The following is a 23,616-nucleotide window of genomic DNA, read 5'->3' as shown; positions in this document are numbered from 1 at the left end:
AATAGTGACTGTGATGATTTTATCATATTGATGCACCTCTATGAGAATTGAAAGGAGACTTCCAACACTATTTATGTCTGAGATATCTTCTTTCACTTGTTTCTTTTATTTGTACCCAAAATAATGCATTCTCATGAGACTGTGATAACAGTGATTTCTTGGCAGTTCTCCAGGTTCTCCTCTAATTGTGTAGGTCTACCATTGGTCACTGCACAATGAAGGGGGAGAAGTAAAGAAAAATAATGTAAAATATTCAATATTTTTTATGCTAGGAACAACATAAAGCATTTCTCAGTTGCTTTTTATCAATAACTTTATACAACATTAATAGCCCTTTTTGTACCTGATAAAAATTATCTACCTACTTTTATGCTTTAGAAATAAAAGCTATAGAAATATTTTTGCTTATCTTCCTTATAAAATATTAATTTATGTAATGTACACATTGGATATACTATGCTTTATTTCATTAGCTTGTATACTCTCAAAAGAAGGTTCATTGATGAAAATTTTAAAAATAAAAAATCAGAAGGAACACTGATCTGTATACCTTAATAAATCCAATTTATTCTCAGATGGATTAAACACAGGATTAAAGACTAAACTTGAATAAAAGTATATGTTTTTATCTTTGTATTCAGGTATGAAATGGTCTTTATATTATGCTTTTATAGCTCTAGTTCCAACTATATGATATTTGGTAGTAGTCTCCAAACATCAGAGTGTGTCAAATGATCTTAGAAACAAAGGAAAAGTATCTAATCCATGCATAATTAGATTGATGATTATCATTTATTTCCAGTATCTTTAATATCCTTGTAAAATGTCATAATGATACTTAAGAGACTTTAGTTATTTCAATTAACATTTGTCTTTTGAAAATTGCCTTTTGTAATATTTCAGTGGAAAAAATCTATTAGTTCATTATTATTTTATTCTAGCTTATTATTTGATGGTATTATTAAATCTTCCTTTTTTTAAAGCTCTTCTCACAGACAGCTTCATCATCTTTTCATTTTTGGCACAAAACAAACTATGTTTTATTCAGTTTACCAAGAAGATGGGTTCTCCTGATATAAGCAAAAGATTGGAAAAACTCTCAGCTTTGGATTATAAGGTAGAGATTTCAATTTAAATAGTCATATTATTAATTATTAAGGTATACTGAGTATCACATGAGTCGATGTTATGCTCATTATTCTTGAACATTTCTGGATTTAGCTTGATTTATTAGAAACAGTGTCCATCCTAAGTTTTCTTTTCTACTCTCATTATGGGGTTGGTCTAACAATGGCATGTTTGGAGCAATTTATATAGCTCTAATGGAAGTGAAGGACAGATAATAGAGGCAAGTTACATATTAAAAAATGGTCTTGTTGCTAGTGGTAGTATAAATACCATTCTTCTTTTTCTCTAAGGACCCATATTATCTTTCTAGGCTAGGATAGTTGCTTTGGCTTCTATTTCAAAAGAAGAGAAAGAAGGAAGAAGTTACTTTTAATAGTTAATAAAAAAGTGTAATAAACAAGGAGTAGGAAGATTCCCCCTTCCAACTATAACTGGAGAAAATGCAAAAAGAAATCTTCATATGTTAGTATATCTCTCTCTTCACTAACTCCAAGTAATTTGTTTCCTTGTGTCAGGGACTTTACATCTGTTAGGGCAGGATTTTTATTTTAAATGATGTGTTTAATTTAAGTTTTGCCACATTACATTTTAACTGCTTGGAAGGCATACTCTGCTAGGATGAGTATCTAATACATTTTCCAGGCTGTTTCAGTTCAAGGCCTCTTTTTAGCAATGACTTGTGTTTGCAAGATTGATCCAGCCTCTGTGACGTGGATTTGAGACAGTTCACTCTTCACTGGCAACAGAGCTGATATACAGCTTCCTTAAAATGGATGTGCACTTATGCCATACCTGGAGTATATAGCAAAGGCAAAGATTTCTAGACGTCAGCTTTGTGGCTTGAATCTGTGTATGTTTTTGAAAAAGTAGTACTTAACCTACTCTTTTCCCTTTGAGATTCTTTCTGTAATTGAGGTGATAGTGGTGTGAGGGAGGACCTAATTTTATTTAGTAGAAACATTTATTCTTATAAAAAAGGTTTTTAATATAGGATAAAATATGAGTAAGTTCTTCATCATGGTAATAAACTGCAGTTTGGTTTTGTTTACCAGCTTTATGGAGCTTCTATAACACTTTGTGTAATATCAATTTTCTTTAGCTGGGAATCAGTGGTACTCATGTATTTATTTTGGTTAGTCAAAAGTTGGTATTAACATTTTTAATGGTATGTTATTTTTCAGAATGGCTAATTATAGATTTACTGGAAATGGTGTTTATTTACCAGTGGTGTTCTTCAAAATGAACCAATATGCATTAACATAAACTATTTTAAGTGTTTCTAATGCTGTCATATAAAATGTTATTTGACTAGTTTGTTCACCTTAGGATTGATGGATAGTTTAACGAAGTCTTCTCAGATGAAGAAGAGTAGCTCTCCATTAGTGAGAGAAGAGAGGAACTGTCAGGACATCATCTTTTCTTATGAAAAGATGTGGAAAATAGACCAAGTATGTGGGCCCTTATACCTTAAGTAAGGGAATTCTTTGTTTATTCTTTCTGCCTTTAGATTTGAGAAATTAGGACATGGCACTCCACATTTCTATAATTAGAGAAGTAATCCTTTTGGAAAGTCCATGGATTTCATATTCTGGTTCAATATTTGGTTATAAGTATTTCATACTGAGTAAAAACTGCCATTTGTCAATTGGAAGGATATTTTAAGCAACTTCTTTTTTACTTGCTCTATATGCCATCAAGATAGAATATGATGCCATTCAAACTTATAGGAAACATGAAATTGCAGATAACATACATGATATGTGTTCTGTGAGGACTGACAGTGTCAGTCTCTTGTTTAACTCTATTTCCTCATGTAGAAATTTGTAAGGAATGTGTTTACATAGCAAGTGGGGCATCAAAAGAATATATGTATTTTTAAGGATTTAGTAATTCCATTGTGGTATTTCTCTCAAACAAGAGAACTAATGATATTGAGAGCTTAAATGTAAGAATTTGTACTTCCAAGTATAAAGTACACATGTGTTGTCTGTCATTGCCCATTTGGATTTGAAAACAAGGAAACAGTATGAAGTATTATAATTCTGCTTAGAAAATAATTCTGCTTTTCTTTATAGCTATACCATAATTTAATTCTTGTAGATTGAAGTGTTTTACCCTGCAAAAAAAAATTACAGGGTAAATATCATGAAACTATTGACTTTTAACAAGTTTTCCTGTCTGCATTTAAAAAATCCAATTCAATTTATTTAACAGTGAAAGGGACAGTGCAAGGAGTTAAATATTTACCATGCGAGAACAACACTGGTAATTACTTTGATTTCAGTTCCTTTTGATGTGCATTCAGAGGATGAAGAGGTCAATAATATTATGGCCATGCAAATAGAAAAGGGTTTCTTTTGACCATATTTTTAAAAATAGCAGAGGATTATTAAAGCATTAACCTTGATTTTAATGGCCTTGGTTGAGTGGTGAGATCACAATTTGGATGAGCCTGATTATTTACTAAATACAATACATAAATGCAACGGGTTCTTAACACCCATTGCACTCTGGCATTATCGCATTACTGCCATCCTTTGTTGCCTTGCAGACAGGAATATGAAAGCAATCTGTCATGTAGTGAGACTGGCTCCAGAAGCATTTCTCTGATAAGAAGACCCCCTGCCCTTTGCTAGTGTCTGGTCCAGTAGGCTTAGCCATGCGCTTAATCCCCAGAAAGTGGTTCGATTATTGCTGACCAGCAATGGCAAGATAGTTTTTTTTTTCCTCCAAGCTATCAACCTTCCATTAATTCCTTAAGCAGAAATACGGTGCAATCTATATTTCCTTGGCATGTGTCACCCAGATGGTGCTGTGCTTATGTTTTCAAATAACCATGTTCCAAAAAACATAGTTTGAATAGTAAATTTTTACAAATTCTTCCTAAGAAAGAAAAGCATAATTCTCAGAAGCTGAATAAACTTTTACACATGATGATGTGGCTTATAGTTTTTTGTGGTAACATATGTGTGTATGTCTCACATATTCTTTAAAGTGGCATTTGCCTCAAGTTGTTTTTCCTTTGATTGTTGTCAGTCATTGTTAACATGTTATGTCTTAAACAGTATTCAGACACTCTTGGTCAGCAGTACTGAACTTGTCATTTACCATAGCTGGTCTTAAATCTTATGTGCAGGTCGATGCTGTCAAGCAACCATGACTGTCCATTTTGGTATTGATTGAGATTGCCACAGCCAATTCTTCCCTAACCCATATTTTTCCTTTTCTTTCCTCTGCTAAAAATGGAGAGAATTTGGAACATATGTCTTTTTTATATACACGTCAAAAGTATTTGGTAAATTCTGACACCTCCTTAAGCATGTGTATAGCATGCATATTTACTTGCATTTATCTACATTTACAGATGCTTTAATTATTACAATACTTTGAGGACTTTTATTAAAACTGATCCTGTGTGTGTGTGTTTTTTTAAACCCACTAGATTTCCTATCATGAAATACCTGGCCCAGTCAACAGGATAATAGCACGTCGTCTAGCTATCAACCGTGCTCAGGATACAGTTGTTTGCTGGTGGCCACTGGTCACTGATGATGCTTGGCCATGGACCCCCATCTCTGCTGAGAAGGACAGAGCCAATCTTCTGCTCCTGGGTTATGCTCAAGGAAGACTAGAGGTAAACATAAAAGAAATATCTATGTTTTGTTGAAGAGCAAATGAAATAGGATTATTTATTTTTTGTATTTTGAAGTAAATGCAAATGCTTTTTTAAACGTATAATTTATTTTTCCTAATATTCAAAAAGGAATATGAAATGGGATCCTTAAAAGTATCATACCTAGAAGTTACAAAAACAATTTAAGGGCTGGCCTGAATAGCGTAATGATTAGAGCAAGGCTTCTGGGTTCAATTCCTAGCTCTGCCATTATAATCTCGGTTACCGGGCATAGGCCTGGGTTTCAGATCCAGTTCCAGGTGGTTAGGGTGTGTATGGGAGGCAACCAGTCCCATGTTTTTCTCTCCAATCAGTGTTTCTCTCTTTCCCTTCCTCTCTTCCTCCCTCTCTCTCTATAAAAGCAGAGGGGAAAAAAATGTCCTCAGGTGAGGATAAAAATTAATTAATAAAATGACAATATAATAAAGCTAATTATAATTCTATTAAATGTTCTGTTTCATAATAAAAGTAAAAATACTTAAAATAGTCTTTAGTTATACATTGCATACATTACCTTTATTTTAAATGAGTGTATTAAATGAAATTAGGACTGTCCTAAAAGGGCGCACCCCTGGTTTGCATACTTCATCTCTTGCTGTCATCTACATCATGGACTTGAGGCTGACAAACCTGGGTTTGCCTGTTGGTTGGACCATATTACTAACTGTGTGACTTAATCAAATTTAGTCCTTGTAAGCTTCTGCCTGACAGACCTTGGGTAGGTCACCTACTGTCTCTGACTCTAGTTTTCTAATTTTTAAAATAATGGATTTAAACCAGATAGTTCACCTCCAGTTCCCTGACAGCTCTAAAAAGTGCTCATCTGGCCCTGGCTGGCATAGCTCAGTGGATTGAGCGCGGGCTGGGAACCAAAGTGTCCCAGGTTCGATTCCCAGCCAGGGTACATTCCTGGGTTGCAGGCCAGAACCCCCAGCAACTGCACATTGATGTTTCTCTCCCTCTCTCCCTCTCTCTCTCTCTCTCTCTCTCTCTCTCTCTCCCTCCCTCCCTTCCCTCTCTAAAAATAAATAAATAAAATCTTTAAAAAAAAAGTGCTCATCTAGATTCTGAAGCACACATCTGATTTAGCCACTGTCTACTCAAATACCTTCAGTAGATACTGAAACTAAAATTGCCTCAGCACTGAAAAGCCCACTCTTGGCTGGCTCTGACTTGCCTTTTCAGTGTTATACAAACCTGTGTTCTAGCCAGATGGTTTACTCACTGCCTCATTATTTCCCACCAGATTCTGCCCATACACATTACTGCTATTTCTACCTGAAAGGCCCTTTTCTTTCTCTTTTTACATCATTCAGAAACTACTGAGCATGATCATGGAGTAATAAGCATTGTATTTCATGCCATGGAATATAAATGCAAAACTGTGCCTACTGGTGAGGATCTTAGTGTCTACCAATGAAAGTCAAATATGAAAACGTGTAAGTGCACTTAAAATGTTAGGTGGTGCTATGGATAGAGTATGTGTAATCTATAATAGAAGCCAATGGGTAATAATTGATTCTACTTAGACATTAAGGAGTGAAGATTAAAGAGGCTTTGTAATTTGCTCAAATATGAGATTAGTACACAATTTTACTTTCTTTTACTATTTCTAAGTTTCACATCAGGGTTGTCCTAGCCGTATGGAGTGATTTGGCTGTTTTTTTTTTTTTTTCCTTCTCTCCGAAACAGTAAAAGGAATTATCTAATACTTGAATGTTTGGTAAAACTCACCTCTAGAACTGCCTGGGTATGGTATCTTTCAAGAAAGGTAGATTTTTCATACTGGTTCTACTTTTCAAGGGTTGTTTGTTTTTCAGGAGTTCTATTTTTCCTTGTATTACCTTCCATATTTTGTATTTCTGAAAAAAATATTCCACTTTATGTAAGTATTTGAATAGATTTTAATAAAGTTATATATGATACTTGCACATGATTTTAATTATTCACCACTGATTGCATAGTTAATGTCCCCTTTGTCAATCCTAATATGTTAAGATCTATAATTCATCTTTTTTGCAAGTAGTTTTTGTGTTGAATTTGGCCCTTTCAGTCATTCTGTGAAAATTAAACTGTAGGGAAAATTTGGAAATATTTCTTTTTCAGAATCTCCTGTGAACTTCTGTATGCAAAAGGTGAATGTCTTTTTGAAGAAATGTTTAGGGAAATAATTATGTTTTTGAATGTGAAGACATAATCTTTATGAATTATATCACTTTACCTTTTTAGCATGTCATGAACTAAAACTACAACCCTATAAAAGTAGTATTCAGCATGTCTTTAATTATTTTCACTAGTGACTAATAAATTTCTTGAACTAATGTTAGAATAAAATATGCAATATACTTTTTTATTTTTTTATTGTATTTTTGTATTAGCATTTATCTCCCTTATACCTTCCTCCAATACCACCCACTTCTCTCCTCCCATCCCTGTAATCACTGCCTGGTTGTCTGAGTCCATGAGTACTTTTTGTTTTTTTTGCTTGATCCCTCCACCCATCAACCCCCCTCACCCTGAGGCTCTTAGCCTGCTCTATATTATGTGTCTGTCTCTATTTTGTTGTTAGTTCAGTTTGTTCCTTAGATTCCACATATAAATGAAATCATAATGGTATTTGTCTTTGTATGACTGGCTTATTTCACTTAGTATAATGTTCTCCAGGTTCATTCATGCTGTCGCAAAGGGTAAAATTTTCTTCTTTTTTATGACTGAGTAGTATTCCATTGTATAAATGTCCCATAGTTGTTTAATCCACTCATTGACTGATGGAAACTTGGGCTGCTTCTGTATCTTGGCTATTGTAAATAACACTGCAATGAGCATAGGGGTGTGTATGTACTTTCGAATTATTGTTTCAGGTTTCTTCAGAAATTTTCAAAACTGGAATCACTGGGTCATAAGGCAGTTCCATTTTTAATTTTTTGAGGTAATTCCATATGGCTTTCTATAGTGGCTGTACCAATTTGCACTCCCACCAACAATGCAAATGGGTTTCCCTTTCTCCACATCCTTGCCAGCACTTATAGTTTGTTCTTTTATTAATAATAGTCATTTGGACAGGTGTGAGGTAATTATCTCATTGTGGTTTTAATTTGTATTTCTCAAAAGATACAATAAATTTTAAACCCTAAAATTCAAACGAAAAAGTTAGCAACCTTTAGAGAAGAAATTTAATCTTTGTATCTATTACACTATAGAATTTTTAAGAAGCATTTCCCCATGCAAGTTTAATCAGAAAAAATAAGTTAAATTTTTTTTTTATTTTTTGGTACACTGGCAAGGTTGTAGACTAGTGGTTCCTTGACCTAGCCATGCAATACAGTCACCTGCAGAGCATTTACAAAGGGGCCCACCCAGACCAGTTACATCAGAATCTCCAGAAGGGGTAGAGGTATCAGTGTTCTTTTACAGGTTCCCTAAGTGATTCACAAGTGCATCAAAATTGAGAACCACTGCTTTGCGACATAGTAAAAGAAAATAATAACAATAATTAAAGCCATCTTTTTTTGAATAACAGACCATGGAAAGGATGAAGCCCATATACTGAACCAAATGAGAGTTTTAACAGTATATTCTAAGTAGAAAATTGGCTTACCAAGCAGCTAAAAAAAAACAAAAACCCAAAACAAAGGAAACAGAAATAAGCTCTCTGTGACTGAATTATCAGTCTGTCTGAGAATGAACATTTTTTATTTATTTATGGATATTAGAAAACAGCTTGTCTAATTGCACACTACAGAGCTTTAAACAATAGTACATATCTTAATTAGAAGCATAAAGCAGAGTTATGTAGTCTAGGAAAAAAATGTCTTGAAAAATATACAATAGTTTCAGAAAAAATATTTATCAGTAAATTAAAAACAGTTTTTAATAATGTATCTGTGGGTTATCATATATAATATGGTAGTATTTTTACTTAAATTTCACATACTCTTTCTACTTACTTTTGGAAAGTTACTGCCATCCTCTCAGAACTATTTAATTCATTCACTGTCAAAAATGTGGTGACAACACAATTTATTCTTTCCTTACTTTTATCTTTGAGCAGGTATTTTACCTTTTCAGCCGTATGGATTTGGTAATGCTTTCTCAGTATCATGTTAATTTCAAGATACCTGTTTCATAAAAGGTCCCCTGAATTTGTTTACCAAATTAATCAAAAGCATGTACGCAGAACTTTTAAACCTTAAAACCTGTTGTCAGAGCTAGGGAAATACAACCTTAGAAAGATAACTTATTTCCCATAAGAGTTAGTAGCTATTTTTGTAGTGTTTTAGAGGAACAACAACTGATGGGAAAGTAAAAATGTGACCTGCTTTTAATGTAATACGATTTGATAAAAGAAGCAGTGAGAAAGCATTATAAATGTATCCAACTGAAAAGTCAAAATATTTCAAAAACATCTTTTCCAAAGAAATGTATATACTGTGTTAGCTTTCAATCAGGTAACAGAGATTTTTCTATATTAGAGGTGATGTATTTTTTAATCTCTTCATTATAAAACACACATAAAGAAAACCACAGCTGGGCATTAACGCCATCTTCTTAGAAACCTCTGCTCCATGAGAGCCAAGTGGAGGAAGAAGAGAATACGCAGGCTGAAGCGCAAAAGAAGAAAGATGAGACAGAGGTCCAAGTAAACTGCTAGCTTGTGTACCCATGGAAGCCACAGGAGCAGAAATAAGGGAAGCCAGAGGCCAGGGACACTGGTACAAATTGTTCGACTGCATGCCTGCTATCAAGAACTTGTCGATGGATGTAGAACAGAAAGTCTGATCTCCGCGACCACCTTTTGAGAGACCCACACTGCTCTTACAATAGTCCCTTTTGGTCCTTTGCCCTGGACCTGTGACATTCTGGACTGGTTCTGTTATCATTTGTGGCTAAGTGTGTACAATAAATCATTTCTTCTTAGCTGAAGAAAAAAAAAAGAAAACCACAAAAAATAAGTGTATATTTTAATAAGCTACTACAACAGAAGCACTCCTAGAACCATACTCAGGTCAAGAAATAGAATTTTGCCAGGTGCCCAGAAATACCACCACATACTTTGTCACAATCTTAACTTCTTTCCAGTCCCCAAAAGTAATCTCTGTCATGATTTTTAATCACTTTTTTGTATACTGGTATATTTTTATCACCTAAATATACATCCCCCCAAAATATAATTTAATATTATCTAATAAAAACACTTCAGTGTGCTGCTTTAATGTGTCTCTTAAATCTCTCTATTTAATTATAAATTCCTCCCCCATTCCTTTCTTTTCCTTAAACTGTATCTGTAGAGACTGCAGTGTCCAACATCTGGATTTTGTTATTTGCATAATCATCGTGGGGTGCAGTATGTTTCTTTGTCTTTTAAAAATTCTGCAAGTTTATGGTCAGTTTTGGCAAGACTATGGGATAGTGTGTCCTTTTACCAGAAGGCACACAGTGTCAGGCTGTCTGTCTTTTGGGTGTCTCTCTTTTTTGATGTTAACAGCTGTGGATCTCAATGTGTAGATCCATTAAGTCATTAGGGTTGCAAAATGGTGATATTCTAATTTTATTACTAATTTTTCATTTGTTAACCAAGATACTTTATAAAAAGACAGTTCCACTGATCTTTTGTTTTCCCATTGGTTGAATTTGTATAATATAATCAGGATAAATGTTTTTTTTTTCTTTACCAGTTTTCAAGATAATGAATTGGTTCCCCTGAAAGTAACCAATTAGTTTTTGGGTTTTTTTTTTTTAAATAACATTATGATTAGGCTCCACTTACAGGTGAGATCATATGATATTTGTCTTTCACTGTTAGCTTATTTCACTTGACAGTAACCAGAGGGGGTGGGGGAGGGGATAATGGGAAAAAATAGGGGAAGGTCCACCAAGGAGCATGTATAAAGGACACATGGACAAAGACAAAGGGGCTAGATTCAAGGGTGGGAGGCAGAGGTGGGTGGGGGCTGAGGTAGGGTGAAAATGGAGACAACTATACTTGATCAACAATAAAAAAGTAAAAAATAAAATAAATAAAAATAACATGAAATTCATGGATTTAAACATATTTGATTGAATAGTTTTGATAAATTGTAATTGTTATCCTCTTGGAAGCTGATTGTCTTCTTTAGACAGTGGGAGCCTCTTCAAAGTGGCTCCTTTTTTTGTCCCGGTAGCTTCCCTGCTATCTGGTATGACAATCTGTTCCATACACATCCTGTACATTTCCTACCCCAGTCCTGAAAATAGCCATTTCTTCAAAAAGCTCTAGTTTCTTTTATTTTAATTTTATTTTTCAATCACAGTTTGCATTCATTATTATTTTGTATTTGTTTCAGGTGTACAGCACAGTGGTTAGATAATCAAATACTTTGCAAAGTGGTTCCCTTGATATTTTAAGTACCCACCTGCCACTGTACATAGTTATTACATTATTATTGACTATATTCCCTATGCTGTACTTTCCATCCCTGGGACTATTTTGTGATTACCAATTTGTACTTCATAATCCCTTCACTTTTTTCACCCAGCTATCCAAACCCTCTCCCCTGGGACAACAATCAGTCTGTGTTCTCTATCTGAGTCTGTTTCTGTTTTGTTTGTTTATTTTGCTTTTTAGATCCTACATATAAGTGAAATCATAAAACAAATCGTATTTGTTTTTCTTTGACTGACTTATTTTGCTTAGCATAATACCCTCTAGTTCCATTCATGCCATCACAAATATTAAAATTTCATTCTTATTTATGGCTGACTAATGCTCCATTGTATATATGTATCACAGCTTTTTAAACTACTTGTCTATTGATACACACTTGGGTTGCTTCCATATCTTGGATATTGTAAGTAATGCTGCAGTGAACTCAGGGGTGCATAAATTCTTCTAATTACTATTTTGGGTTTCTTTGGCTATATATCCAGAACTGGAATTGCTCCAGACTGTTCCAGTTTTAATTTTTTTAGGAAACTCCATACTGTTTTCCACAGTGCACAAGAATTCTCCTTTGTCCACATCCTCAAGAGTACTTGTCATTTGTTGATTTACTGATGATAGCCATTCTGACATGTCCCAAGTAACATCCCATTGTGGTTTTAATTTACATTTCTCTGATTATTAGTGACGTTGAGCATCTTTTCATATGTCTGTTGGCCATCTGTATGTCCTCTTTGGAGAGGTGTCTATTTAGGTCCCATGTCCATTTTTTAATTGGATTGTTGGGGGGTTTTTTGGTGTTGAGGTATATGAGTTCTTTATAAATTTTGGATATTAACCCCTTATTGGATATATCATTGACAAAAATCTTCTTCCATTCAGTAGATTGTCTTTTTGTTTTGTTGGTGGTTTCCTTTGCTGCATACAAACTTTTTAATTTGATATAGACACATTTGTTTATTTATTTATTTTTCCCCTTGCCCAAGGAGATATGTCTGAAAAAAATTTTGCTCTAGTTTCTTTTAATGGAAAAGTGTATTTTAAACTCAAATTTGGGAGCTAAGGATATTGTATTGTTGTTATTGATTAGGTCATTGTTTCTAGGTTTCTTTATTAAAAAAGATATATATGTATATATGTATGCGTGTATATGTATGTATGTATGTATGTATTCAGAGTGAGTTCATGTTGATATTTGTAATTTAAATTCAGGATTACAGGCTTTTTAATTTATCCTCTTCTGTACATCTGTGTCTTTTCTCTTCCATGCCAAAAACCCTAGTACAGAGGCATGAGTTGAGTTATCATATCTTACAATTACTTGTTTATTTTATCCCATAGTACATACCTAACAGTCTCAGAATAATCATAATGATATCACCATTACTAACATAAACTATTAAGAACATTCAAAAACTTTTTGCCTGTTTTCTCATTTTTCCCCTTTTGTTTTTAAATAGTTGTAGTTTTTTTACATTATTGGAGAATATAGCCATTACATATAGTGCTCTCTTTTAACCCTCATCTAATCCTCTATGTGTTTTTGGTTTCACTATTTAGTTGAACTGTCCCTTTCATGTGGGGATTTAGAGAGATTCAAAACAATAGTGCCACCAGTGCCACATTGTCATAACATGTTCATGGTCCTAATAAACACTTTTAGTTTGAGCCAACTTTTTGTGAACAGTTTAAGACCTGTTGTATTGATGTTTTTGCATGTGGATGTCCAGTTGTTCTAGCACTGTTTGTTGAGAAGACTATTCTTTCTTCATTGAATCACTTTTACTCTTTTGTGAGATATAGTCAGTGAAGCTATCGGTCTGTGGATCTATTTCTGGGTTCTCTATTATGTTCTATTGACATATTTCTCTTTGCTTTCACAAAATAACTTTTTTATATATTATGTTGGCTGTTGTAATAAATAGTTCGATGGACCAGAGGATTTTATTAATATAAGCATATAAATTGATAACTTTCAGATACCAAAAATTATGGATAAGGGAGTGTTTATATCTTCTACTAGACATGTCTGTTTTTCTAAGCTTGTAAGACATTTTTATATTTATCCTGTATACAAATATCAGATTTCATTGAAAGTAATTAAAAATAAGAGATGTATCCATTTGAAAACAACTATTACTATTTTATTTTTAGTTGATGTATTTGGATAAGTAAATATGTGGAGCAATAGGGAACTGTCATTCACTGCTTATTGGAAGTAAATTAGTAAATCACTGTGCAGAGCAATTTAGAAACAGCTAGTATGGTTGAAGGTGTGAGTCCCTAAGTATGCTAAGAAAAATTGGCCCACCCGTACAAGGAGACATGTACCATAGTATTTATAGTAACATTGTTCTTAATAGTAAAAAAATTAGAAACAACTATATGTCCAGGAACAAGAGAATAAAAACCTATTTTGTGGTGTGGTATTCAGAAGATGGAATACTAAACGGAAGTTGAAATGAAGGAACTAGGACTATGTGATTAAATCCCAAAAGAATAAGTTGAGCAAAAGGGAATAGCAGTATGATACAGAATAATAACATCTATATGAAATTTTAAAAGATTCAAAACAATATTGGTCGGGATAGTTCTAGATTGATGTAGTAATAACATAATAGGAATAAATACAAAATTCATAACAGCAAGGCCTCTGGGGAGAAAGGGAAGGGAATGAGATCTAGCACGTTTTGTATCTATATTTTTTAAAGATTTTATTTTATTCTTAGAGGGGAAGGGAGGAAGAAAGAGGGAAGTAGAAACATTGATGGCATAAGAGATAAATCAATCAGTTACCGCTCACACACCCCCAACTGGGGACCTGGCTTACAGCCCAGGCATGTGCCCTGGCTGGGAATTGAACTGGTGACTTTTAGGTTTGCAGGCCAGCACTCAGTCCACTGAGCCACAGCATCCAGGGAGTGTATCTGATATTTTATTTCATTAGAAAAATTGTTGCAAAGGGGTAATATTTCATAAAGTGTGTTTTCACATTTATCATATTGTTCTCTCTTTTATGTGTTGTTGAATGTTTCACAATAAAGAATTAAAAATGAAGTTTGCCTTTTATGTTAAAAGGTTTCTGCAAAGTGAGGGGTAGGAACATAGATTTAAGAATAAATTCTAATAAGCTAGAATTTTGGTTGCTACATAATTTTTTTTTTATTGATGAGAGAGAGAGAGACAGGGGGAGGGAGGGAGGGAGGGAGAGATTTGTTGTTCTGATCAGGGATTGAACCAGAAACCTTGGCATATTGGGATGATACTCTAACCAACTGCTTTACCCCTCCAGGACATGCATAATCTTTTAAATAACCTGGGTGCCTACTGGTAAAAGTTTTCAGTTCCAGAAAAAGAAACTCTAAATAAAATTTTTTCTGATTTATATATTGGATGATTTTAATAGGGGTCATAATATGTATTCTCTATAGCTAAAGCAGAATTTTGAGCCTATTTCCAGTTCACTGTGATTGCTTTTCTGATTTTTGTCTTTCTTAATTTTAAAACATCTACCAGAGAAGGCATCAATCATATTGACTGTATATACCTTTCCTTCTCATATTGTATGTCCTTTGATGACTTTTGGATCAGTTCTTTTACTTTTCTCAAATACAGTTTTGTTTTTTTTTTCCCCACCTTAAAGTTGATTAATTTAAACTTGACTGAAACACTTCACTTTAGGAATGATACAGCCAACTTGTTTATCCTTGAAACTGGGAAATTCCAAGACCTTTAACACTCATAAAGTCTATTTTTTTTCTGCTCTTTCTTTGCTTGAAATTTCCCTTTGTTTTTTTATCTATTGATGTTCAGTTACAGTTCTCCTGCCTTTTCCCCCACTGTTCACTCTTATGAAATTTTCAGTTCACCACACAATTTTGTTTTGTTTTTTTAAAGCAAAGTAACAAAAATGAACCATTGAGCCATGGTCATCTGTGTCTTGACTGGTCTCACAATGTCACTTCATTGGCCACTACTAACATTGCACAGCCTGTGGTTTTGTTCATACACCACCTGTTTCTGTGCTATTACCTTCCTTGTACCTTCTTATTACCTTAGAATTAAAACAGGGACCTTTTCCTTCATATTCTCAGACTTTCAGCAGGTCACCACACATTACAGAAGTCTTTATTTTTATCCCTTAATTATCTAAAACTGTTCTTCCCATTCTCACTGTTATACCTTTTCACTCTGCCTTTGTTAGAACTTTTTACCATTTTTGTTATCATAGACATTCCCACTTGAATTATAATGACCAGTTCCTGAAACTCCTGGTATATATTTTAGGACTCTTTGAAGAGTTATTAGACTTCAAAATTCACTAAACCTGTGGAGTAGTTGGAGATAGGATTCAGATCAAGAATTCAAAGTTGCTAAAAGAGTAAATCTTAATGTGCTCATCACAAGAATAAAATTTTTGTGACTAAGTATGGTGATAGATGTTAACTAGATTTATTGAGGTTATTATTTTGTTATTTATACAAATATTGAATCATTATGTTTTATACCTGAAACTAATATAATGTTATATGCCAGTTATACCTCAATTTAAAAAAAAAAAAAAAGAAGGAAAGGAAAGGAGGAGAGAGAGAAGGCAGACCAAGAATGTTCTCTGAGAAAAGGGAATTCTTGACCATGATATTTGTAGAGGACAACAATAAGCACGCCTCCTGGAAGATGAGAGTCGACTTCAAATTCATCTTGCTAGGTTACATGACTATCACCAGCCATAGTCCTCTCTTTTTGGATTCTTCTCTCTTCTTTGTGGTTTTTCTTCAGGGCATTGTCACTTAGCATTTCTCCCTTCATTACACACCATATATTTCATTTCTTTATCTTAGCATTATATCTTGGCCTGATCATGTCAGGACTAATACTTCAATCTAAGTTCATTTTGGGAGGGAAACCTGGCCACACAAACATAAGATGAGAGAGGTCTTAGTCTGTGCAAGTTTGGATTTTTTAAAAAATCTGTTTCTTGGTATTTTGCAATAACTACATAATTTCTATTTGCTGTTTTCAACTTATTTGCAGATGACTTGCTAAGAGAACATCTTAAACCTAGCAATCGTATTAACACATTTTACCACATTGTTCTCTAGTCAGTAAGTTATATTTTAATAACTTTTATTGATGTGTGTTCTTATTTATTTGTTACTCTTAGAGAACCTCATTTTTGACTGGACTCAGACTTAGAGGTAGGAGCTCTCAGAGAGGACAGCTTCATCTCTTGGCAGTCTGTTCCTGGCATTTTCTTTGGCCCCTCCTTCATCTTCGTAGCCAAAAGTTTAGTATATTCTGCAGCCTGTTCCTTATTTTTCTTAGTATGTTGTTCCTTCAGATCAATTCACTGATGCTTGTATTGCAGGACACGTGGAGTAACAGGACACTGAATCTTAGGTGCCGTGGTCCTAGGTTTCTTATTTTCTTTGGTTAGGGGCTTTCTCACCACTTGTTGGGGGAACATCATCTTCTTTAGAGAGGCTGAAAATTTGCAGATACTGCTAGCTCTTTTGGGCCCCAGGGGACAGGGCACAGTAGTATCAGTGAGACCAGGAGTATCTTTTTTCCCCTTTTCTTACAATGACCAAGTTGAGAACACTGAGATTGGCATCCACAGTGCAACCCCAAACAGATTTGTGCATTCGCCCTCTAGTCCTTCTCGGTGTATAATAGGAGTGTCCCTTGCTCAGCAGCACACAGACTTGGCCATGGGTCAAGGCACCCTTTTTCATAGGAAAACCTTGTTTGTTATTCCCACCACTGATTCAACCACATAACCTTTCCACTCTTCACCCAGAGCATATGCAGCAACTCCTGTGGCCATATGCTTCTCGTAAAATGTACAAAGTCTGTGTTCATTGTTCACTTCAATGAGTTTCTGGCAGCCAGTGGCTAGGAAAGAGATGTTCAGCTTCATCCTGAAGCTGCTGACCTTCTCTGAGGCACCATGAAAAAAAGCTAATAACTTTTTTTAAAAGACTGCTGGAAAGCCTTCCTTTTCATAATCTTGGTCCACCACATTAGCATTTTCCTAGAAAAACTGAAAGACTGAATTTTCTTCTTTTGTATCCAGTTGCTCATTTCTATTGATGATTGTCTTTTTCTCTCTACTTATATACAGAATATCTTACTTCTAATTCTAATTGGAAGCCCAGTCCATTTTCCTTTTAATTAAAAATATTAATATCACAATTAGGTAACATCTGAGTGTCATTTCAGTATTTTTGATTAACCAAAACTCTTGCACTAAGGTTCTGTGCTGTGTCAGTGAAATTATTTGTAGACATTTCCCTCTGTAGATTTACTGTCACTACACATAATGCTCATTTATTTTCTTATGATACATGATACTTTTATCATGGCAGTATCTGTATGTACAGATTTCTTATTTTCATAGATTGAAATGCTTTTTTCTAATAAATTGTTACCTTTTAAAACACATAATTATCAATTTAGATAAATTTAAAATCATGAAATTAAGTATGAGCTTTGTACGTCTTATTTAAAATACACTCAGTAGTGTTTATTGAGCTGCTGTCATGTCAGGCATGGTGCTAAACATTGTAAATAAATGAAATCAGTTTTACGTTAATTTCCAACACACATTTTTTCTATATTTAAAATTGTCTTCCACATTTACAGTCTGCAACTGTAGGGGTGGGCAAAAGTAGGTTTAGTTTTGAGTACACAAAACAGAGTTTATTCTTGTATTGTTATTTATTTATTTATTATTGTATTATTTGTGTTACAACTGCAAACCTACTTTTGCCCACCCCTGTATAGTGTCAGCCATAAATTCTAAATAACTAGGTCTGGGTTTTATTGAGGAAAAGTAGCTGTCATTCTTTTTAACTGCAATCCTGGCTAAAGTATTCAGGAAAAATAATAATAGCCACTTCTTATATTGAGGGCTCCTCTGTCCCCTGCATATTAGGTACATTATTTTTAATTCATATGGCAATTCAGCAGCACAGATTAATAAATCCTGGTCCTGGCTGGGATAGCTCAGTGGATTGAGCGTGGGCTGCGAACCGAAGTGTCGCAGGTTCGATTCCCAGTCAGGGTACATGCCTGGGTTGCAGGCCATGACCCCCAGCAACCTCACATTGATGTTTCTCTCTCTCTCTCTATCTCCCTCCCTTCCCTCTCTAAAAATAAATAAATAAAATCTTAAAAAAATTTAAAAAATCCTTATTTTACTGATGAGAAAACTACAGTTTCCAGAGGTGAGCTTGCCCAAGATTGCAGAGCTGTCTGTCACCAAAACCAGGAGTCAGACCCTGTTATTTGCTGCTGCCTCTGTGTGGGGTGCTTGTGGCTAATGTACAGGATCAGGTCCAACTTGCAATTAAATTCTGAACCTAACTATGTCAAATACTTTTAAACATACAGATATTTTGGATTGTAATGCTACTGTCACTTTATTATATTTTAAGAGTAATGCCAACCTGACCCTGTCTGTTCATGACAATATACTACTTTCAAAAGATTCCACGGAACATCATAAAACAAACTTAAAGTTTTTTTTTTTCAGGTGTAAAAACTAGCAATAATGTTTTGTGTTTATATAATTCATGTTGTGAGGAAAAGGTATAATTTTTATTTGCTTCATTTTAGAGATATTTTGCATTTATATTTACAAAGTATGCTCTTTTTTTTCAGTACAACTTAATCTCATAATGAAGCATCTTTAAAAGAAATCAGTTTATTAAGAACTTTGCCTTTTAAACTTCCTCAGTCTTACAAAGGAAAGTTGCCTACATTATATGCTACTTGACAAAAATAGCTTTAAGCTAGCATCTTCCTCATTCCCACGGCTAACAAGCTCCATTGTCATTGCATAATTTGTCTCTTTGATCACTTCACCTTTTTCTCATCCTGTCTCCTCTGTGGGATCCCCTCACCACATTTCAGCTTCCTAATGCCTTGTGGTTCTTCTCATTCCCTGACTGTTCACATGGAGAAAAATGTGTACACTCATGTAAACTTATTAATTACCTGTGCTCATGAGGCAGTGTGTCTAGCAGAGACCTTGGTTTTTAGAGTCAGACAGATCTGGATTCAAGCTACAGCTGTCACTTGTTAACTTCGGGACCAGAGCAACTTATACCATCTCTGTGACCCTTACTTCCTTTACTTCTGGAATGTACAGTAGTTCCTCCTCATCCAAAATTTTACTTTCTTTAGTTTCACTTACCTGTGGTAACTGCAGTCTGAAAATAGTAAATGGAAAGCTCCAGAAATAAACAAAATTAACAAGTCTTAAATTGCATGCTGTTCTGAGGAGCACGATGAAATCCGTGCCATCCCACTCCATCCTGCTTGGGACGCGAATCATCCCTTTGTTTAGCATATGTTGCAGTACTTTACCACTTGTTATTCATTCAGTAGCTGTCTTGGTTATCAGATCGACTATCAAGATATCACACTGTTTATGTTCAAGTAGCTGTTACTGTATGAAAAGCGATTAGCACAGGACCCTGTTTTCTTCTTTATTACTGATGAATTTATTCTTTATTGAAACTTATGCACACTCAGTGTTTTTTTAATCTTTAAACCTTTATGGTATCTTTAATTAGGCCATGCAAGACATTTTCCTCCCTTACACGAATTTTAGCCATTTATTTGGAAAGACAGGAGATCATCCTCTGACCTTCCTTGCTTTTTAGGGTTATCTGCGATAGGCAGTGGAGAAAAGGCATACATGGAGTCCATGGTCTTACTCCCTAAATTGGCTCTGGTACCAATTACTGTGTGTGTGGTTTCTCCACACCGCTTTGCAGTTCTTGAACACTAGCAGGTTGTCCTATGATTCAACTCAATTCTGCCATCCACTCAGAGATAGCATCAGAGTCCACAGGTTAAGGTTCAGTCCTGCAAGACTGCCCTGCTCCAAACTTCAGACCCCACTTGGCAAGCCCAGGTTGTTATGGGCTTGCAGACCCACCTGCTGCAGATTTGCAGTTCCCATGACCTCCTACTTGGACTTCGGACATCAATCACAAGCCAGGTGTTACCTGTACTAATGACCAATTGGTTATAAAGAGGTTCCCCAGACCCACTACTTGGATTTGATTTATTTGCTAAAGCAGCTCACAGAACTCACAGAAACATTTTACTTACTACAATCACCAGTATATTATAAAATGATATAACTCAGGAACAGCCAGATGGAAGAGATGCATAAGGCAAGGCGTGAAAAAGGTTTAAAGCTTTCATGTCCTCTACAGGTTCTTTTGGGTTTTTATGGAGGCTTCATTACATAGGCATGGTGGATTAAATCATTAGTCATCGGCTGTTGATTCAGCCTCTGCCCCTTCCCCCCCCCCCCGGATGTCAGGGGTTGGGACTGAAAGTTCCAGACCTCTGATCACAAGGTTGGCTCCATTGCAACAATCACCCATTCTTGCCTGCTTTCTAAAAGTCACCTCATTAACATAGCAAAAGACATCATTGTGGCTCTCAACACTTAGGAAAGGTCCCAGGGTTTTGGGAGCTATGAGTCAAGAACTATGGACAAAGACCAAAGATGTATGAAAAATACATTTTTGTCATCTGAATGACCAAATACGTAAGTATTTTTTGGTAAATCACAACATTACACTCCCCTTTTAAATTATTTCTTTTGGTGATACTACAGAGCCCATTGGAGAGAGTCTCACTAACGTTTGGAAATGAAGGAGCCTGGCGTCCTCTCCCTGGACCTTGAGCCTAACTTGTTCTGTGTCTAGACCGCCATATAGCTGGGCTCCTCCTTCGAGGCTGTCTGTATGAGTATAGGCCCTACTCAGAGTCATCTGGCCTTTTCAGTTTTCTTCCCTGAGGATTCCTTTACAAAACTTTAAGTTTTCTGTAAGCATATATATCTTTAAAGATTTTATTTATTTATTTTTAGAGAGGGGAAAGGAGGAAGAAAGAGAGGGACAGAAACATCAGTGTGGTTGCTTCTGGAGCACCCCTACTGGGGACCTGGCCTGCAACCCAGGCATGTGCCCTGACTGGGAATTGAATTGGCAGGTTGGCACTCAATCCATTGAGCCACACCAGCCAGGGCTCTGTGAGCATATTTTAATGGCATTAAAAAATGCTGCTTTTTTGTTGTTGTTGTTAATTCATAGTTTTAAAAAGTTTGTTGCATACCTACTACCAGGATAGCTTTTGGCTAGCTGCTACATGGATACAATAAAAAAAAAGGAAATAGATTTAAACTTCAGTGAAAAACAGGACATATGAATAAACATTAGCAGGAAATAAAAAGCCAAAGTCACCATAGAGGCATCTGAGTGGGGAAGTGAGTATGGAGATGAGATCCCAGGAAGGAAGGACACTCCCTAGCTGGAAGGAATCTAGAAACTGGGATAACATCTGGTTTTGTTCTAAAAAGGGTAAGAGTAGTTGGAAGGAAAAATCGAGTGAAGTTGTTCGTAGACAAACTGAGACATATTAAAATTTGAAGAGTTTATTTGAGCAAAGATCCACTCCAGTCAGACAACGCCAAACTCAGAAAGACTTGGAACACTCCACAGATGGGAGCCAGGGGAAAGATTTATATAGAGATAGTGCAGAAACGAAGAAAAAGGACATTATTTGACTGGCTATAGCCTAAAGCCTGATTGGTTATCATTCATGTTTTGATTTTTAACTTTGAGACATTTACAAGCTTAGGTTTTGGTTTGCTTATGTGGGCCACCTTGGCATTAGAACTGTATCAGTCTGTGGCCTCCTTGCTTAATTAATTTCACAAGTTACAGAGCTCGGAAAATGCAGTGAATGTTTTAGTTTGAACTCAGAGTAAGTAATGAGCTGTAGGAGTTAACGCTAGAATTTGCAAGTCAGATCCTGCCCCTCCTTTGCTTATGACTTCTCATCTCATTTGGAGAAAAACCCAAAGTCCCTGAGAAGTAGCCTATAAGCTACTACAGAATCTGTTCCCCTCTCTTAATTCCCACTGATTTCTTCCTGGCTCCCACTTTTCAGCCAGCTCTGTCTCATGATCCTTTATCAGGCCAAGAGCCCCACCTCAGGGTGTTTGTTTCCTTTCTCCCTAGAGCTGTCTTCTCCCAAATGGCTGCATAGCTCACCTTTCACTTCTTTCAGGTCACTTTTATTAGAGAGTTCTTTCCTGACTTCTCTGTATAAGCTCCCCTCCCTACTCCTGCTGCTCTTCATTCTGCTTACTTTGCTTTATTTTCCTTCATAGTATTTAGGAAGTATGTATATAGGATCACTAACATCCTATGGATGTTTGTTTGTGAATTGTTGCCTTGTTTTCAGCCATTAGAGTGTGTGTTCTCTGAGGGTGAGGACTTAAACTGCTGTATTCCCAGAACCAGGACCATTGCCTGACACATAACTCATATTCAAATATTTATTACTGACAAAAGAAAAATAAGCAAAGAGAGAGTGAGGGAGGGTAGGAGTTTCTGTATGGGTCCTGCAGGCTTTTGCATTCTAGGAAGGGAAATAAAAATTTAATTAGTCAACTGGTAGCCAATGATGGGTTTAAAAGGGAGAGTGGGAGCAAAAACTTTTAGTTGAGGAAGATTCATTTGGTGATAATTTTAGGATGGATTTTTTAGTAAAATTTGCATCAATTCCCTTTCACTTCTGTAAGCAGTACTATTTATGTGCTTTAAACAAACAGCCCTGACCTGTGTGGCTCAGTTGGTTGGTCCCATAACTGAAAGGTCGATGGTTTGATTCCCAGTCTGGACACATATCTAAGTTGGGGATTTGGTCCCCAATACCAGAGGCAACATGTGAGAGAAGCATCAGTGTTTCTCTCCTCTCTCCCTGTTTCCCCTCTCTAAAGTGAGTGAGCATGTCCTCGAGCGAGGATTAAAAAAACAAGCAAAAAAAGCCTTTTAATTTTGAAATCATTTTTGAAATCATTTTACTCCTAAAATAATTGCTGAAACTGCTAAAAGCTAATTCCCTTCTTATATTTTTCCCCCAGTTTGCCTCAGTGATAGTATTTGGGACAAATACTATATATATTACCACAGTACATCATCAAATTCAGCAAAATGACCTTGGTACAATATTAATGCAGATATAGGCCTTAGTTGGATTTTATCAGATTTAACACGCACTTTTGTGAGTTATATGTATTTATAGTTCTGTGAATTTTTATCATGTGTGTTGAAGTGTGCTTTTTAATAATTCTGCATCTGATTTTGAAGATTTTGAGTGTTGGAAAGTATTTAAGGCCACTTTAATACTACTCTTCAAGTTCATGTTCTCCCACACTTATATATGAATAAACTGAATGGCCTGTTGTTTTATGTTTTTATTCTTCTGCCTAGGTATTTTTAAGTATATTTTATTGATTGTGTTATTGCAGTTGTCCCATTTTTTCCCCCTTTGCCACCCTCTGCCTGGTACATACCTTCCC

General features: G+C 35.4%; 1 protein-coding gene across 1 annotated transcript in view; it reads left to right on the top strand.

Moving 5' to 3' along the window:
• LOC114498694 (WD repeat containing planar cell polarity effector) overlaps positions 1-23,616 on the top strand; it is a 295,440-nt gene that overhangs the window by 27,396 nt on the left and 244,428 nt on the right. Inside the window, exons 7-8 of the mRNA XM_028514800.2 lie at positions 984-1,117; positions 4,571-4,762. Of these exons, the coding sequence (XP_028370601.2) occupies positions 984-1,117; positions 4,571-4,762 (326 nt within the window). The remainder of the gene's footprint in view (positions 1-983; positions 1,118-4,570; positions 4,763-23,616) is intronic.

The sequence above is a fragment of the Phyllostomus discolor genome, chromosome 6 (genome assembly GCF_004126475.2).
Source record: "Phyllostomus discolor isolate MPI-MPIP mPhyDis1 chromosome 6, mPhyDis1.pri.v3, whole genome shotgun sequence".
Taxonomy (NCBI): Eukaryota; Metazoa; Chordata; class Mammalia; order Chiroptera; family Phyllostomidae; genus Phyllostomus; species Phyllostomus discolor.
This window is presented reverse-complemented; position numbering and strand designations above follow the sequence as displayed.